General features: G+C 37.1%; 1 protein-coding gene across 4 annotated transcripts in view; it reads left to right on the top strand.

The window, feature by feature from the left end:
* Window positions 1–2395, top strand: part of ABCB7 (ATP binding cassette subfamily B member 7) — a 149258-nt gene that overhangs the window by 95112 nt on the left and 51751 nt on the right. For all 4 annotated transcript variants that reach the window (XM_077760844.1, XM_077760845.1, XM_077760843.1 and 1 more), the window contains one exon: window positions 2206–2325. In XM_077760844.1, coding sequence (XP_077616970.1) covers window positions 2206–2325 — 120 coding nt within the window. The remainder of the gene's footprint in view (window positions 1–2205; window positions 2326–2395) is intronic.

The following is a 2395-nucleotide window of genomic DNA, read 5'->3' as shown; positions in this document are numbered from 1 at the left end:
ATTGATAGATTAATAGATGAGAAATAAATGTATAATATAAGTCCCTTTGCCTCCACTGAATACCTTTTTTTGGCAATTATGAGAATGGCTATAGCTGGAAGTAAAAAGTTAAGGGATATAAGTAGCTTTTTAAAAGCAATTGAAATAGTTTCTCTTTTTCCAGGATAGTTTGAGCTTGAAAGATATTGAGCTTAGAGTCAGAGTAAAAGTTATGTATGCAACTATCTTCTCCCATTCAGTAGGTTGCCTTTTTAAAAAAGATTTCCTTCACTGTGCAAAAGCTTTTTATTTTGGTATAGTCCTAATAGTTTAATTTTGCTTTTTTTCTTTTGTCAGAAGAGACATACCTAGGAAAACGTTTCTATAGCTAATGTCAAAGAGATTACTGCCGATGTTTTCTTCTAGGAATTTTATGGTTTCAGGTCTCACATTTAGGCCTTTAATCCATTTTGAGTTCATTTTTGTGTATGGTGTAAGAAAGTGGTCCAGATTCATTCTTTTGCGTGTAGCTGTCCAGTTTTCTCAGTACCATTTGTTGAAGAGACTGTCTTTTTCCCATTGGATATTCTTGCCTCCTTTGTCATAGAGTCATTCACCATAAAAGTGCAGGTTTTTGGGGGGTTTTTTGGCTTTCACAACCATTGCTTTATTTTTTCCTTTTTTTCCCCTTTTATAGTTTATTGTCAAGTTGGGTTTCCATATAACACCCAGTGCTCATCCCCACAAGTGACCTTTCCCTCTGCCCCTCCCTCATCAGCCCTCAGTTTATTCTCAGTATTCAAGTCTCTCATGGTTTGCCTCCCTCCCTCTCCTCAACTATTTTTCCCGTTCCCATCCCCCATGGTCCTCTGTTAAGTTTCTTCTGTTCCACTTATGAGTGAAAACATGGTATCTGTCCTTCTCTGCCTGACTTATTTCACATAGCATAACATCCTTGAGTTCTATCCACGTTGCTATGAATGGCCAGGTTTCATTCTTTCTCATTGCCATGTAGTATTCCATTGTATATATAAACCACATCTTCTTGATCCATTTGTCGGTTGATGGACATTTAGGCTCTTTCCATATTTTGGCTATTTTTGAAAGTGCTACTATGAACATTGGGGTACATGTGCCCCAATGCATCAGCCAAAAGTGCAGGTTTATTTCTGGACTCTCTGTTCTGTTCTGTTGATCTGTGTGTCTGTTTTTGTGCAGTACCATACTGTTTTAATTATTACTGCTTTGTAGTATATCATGAAATGTGGGATCGTGATACCTCCAGTTTCATTTTTTTAAAGTTTTTATTTTAATTCCAGTTAACATACAGTGTAATATTAGTTCTAGGTGTCTAATATGNGGTGCACCTGGGTGGCTCAGTTGGTTAAGCAACTGACTTCTGCTCAGATCATGATCTCACAGTCCATGGGTTTGAGCCCCTATCAGGCTCTGTGCTGACAGCTCGGAGCCTGGAGCCTGCTTTGGATTTTGTGTGTGTGTCTGTCTCTCTCTCCTCTTTCCCTCCCCGTCTTGTACTCTGTCTCTCTCCCTCTCTCTCTCAATAACAAAAAGGATCTGTTTCTTTGTTTGTCTTTCTCTCCCTCTTTCTGTTTTCCCCCTTTACATGTTTGTTCTGTTTCTTAATTTCCAGATGAGTGAAATCATATGGTATTTGTCTTTCTCTAACTGACTTTTTTTGTTTAGCATTACACTCTCTAGCTCCATCCATGTTGTTACACATGGGAAGATTTCATTCCTGTGTGTGTGTGTGTGTGTGTGTGTGTGTGTACACGTACCACTTCTTTATTCATTAATCAGTGGACTCTTGGGCTGCTTCCATATTTTGGCTATTGTAAATAACGCTTCTATAAACATATGGGTGCACATATCCCCTTGAATTAGTGTTTTTATGTTCTTTGGGTAAATACCCAGTAGTGTGATAGCTGAATTGTAGGGTTGTTCTTCTTTTTCAAGATTGTTTTAACTATTCAGGGTCTTTTGTAATTCCATAAAAATTTTAGTATTACTTGTTCTAGTTCTGTGAAAAATGCTGTTGGTGTTTTGATAGGGATTGCATTAACTGTATGTTAGTTGTACTTGGAAAAAAAGTTACGTTTGTAATGTTTTAAACTTTTTCTTAAATATTTACATAATTCTACAGTATTGAAATATAGTTATATTTGAAGTGACATGTTAATTACTGCTTTGTTTTCTCTCTTTGAACAGTTAAAGGATGTTGATACTCGGAAAATCATAAAAGCAATGCTTTCTTATGTGTGGCCCAAAGACAGGCCAGATCTGCGAGCTAGGGTTGCCATTTCTCTGGGATTTTTGGGTGGCGCTAAGGTAAGAATAGGAGAAATTATATGTCGTTTGTTGCTATACCTATGACATTTTCTAATAATGAAAATGACTC

The sequence above is a fragment of the Crocuta crocuta genome, unplaced genomic scaffold, assembly GCF_008692635.1.
Source record: "Crocuta crocuta isolate KB4526 unplaced genomic scaffold, BGI_CrCroc_1.0 scaffold2078, whole genome shotgun sequence".
NCBI lineage: Eukaryota > Metazoa > Chordata > Mammalia > Carnivora > Hyaenidae > Crocuta > Crocuta crocuta.
This window is presented reverse-complemented; position numbering and strand designations above follow the sequence as displayed.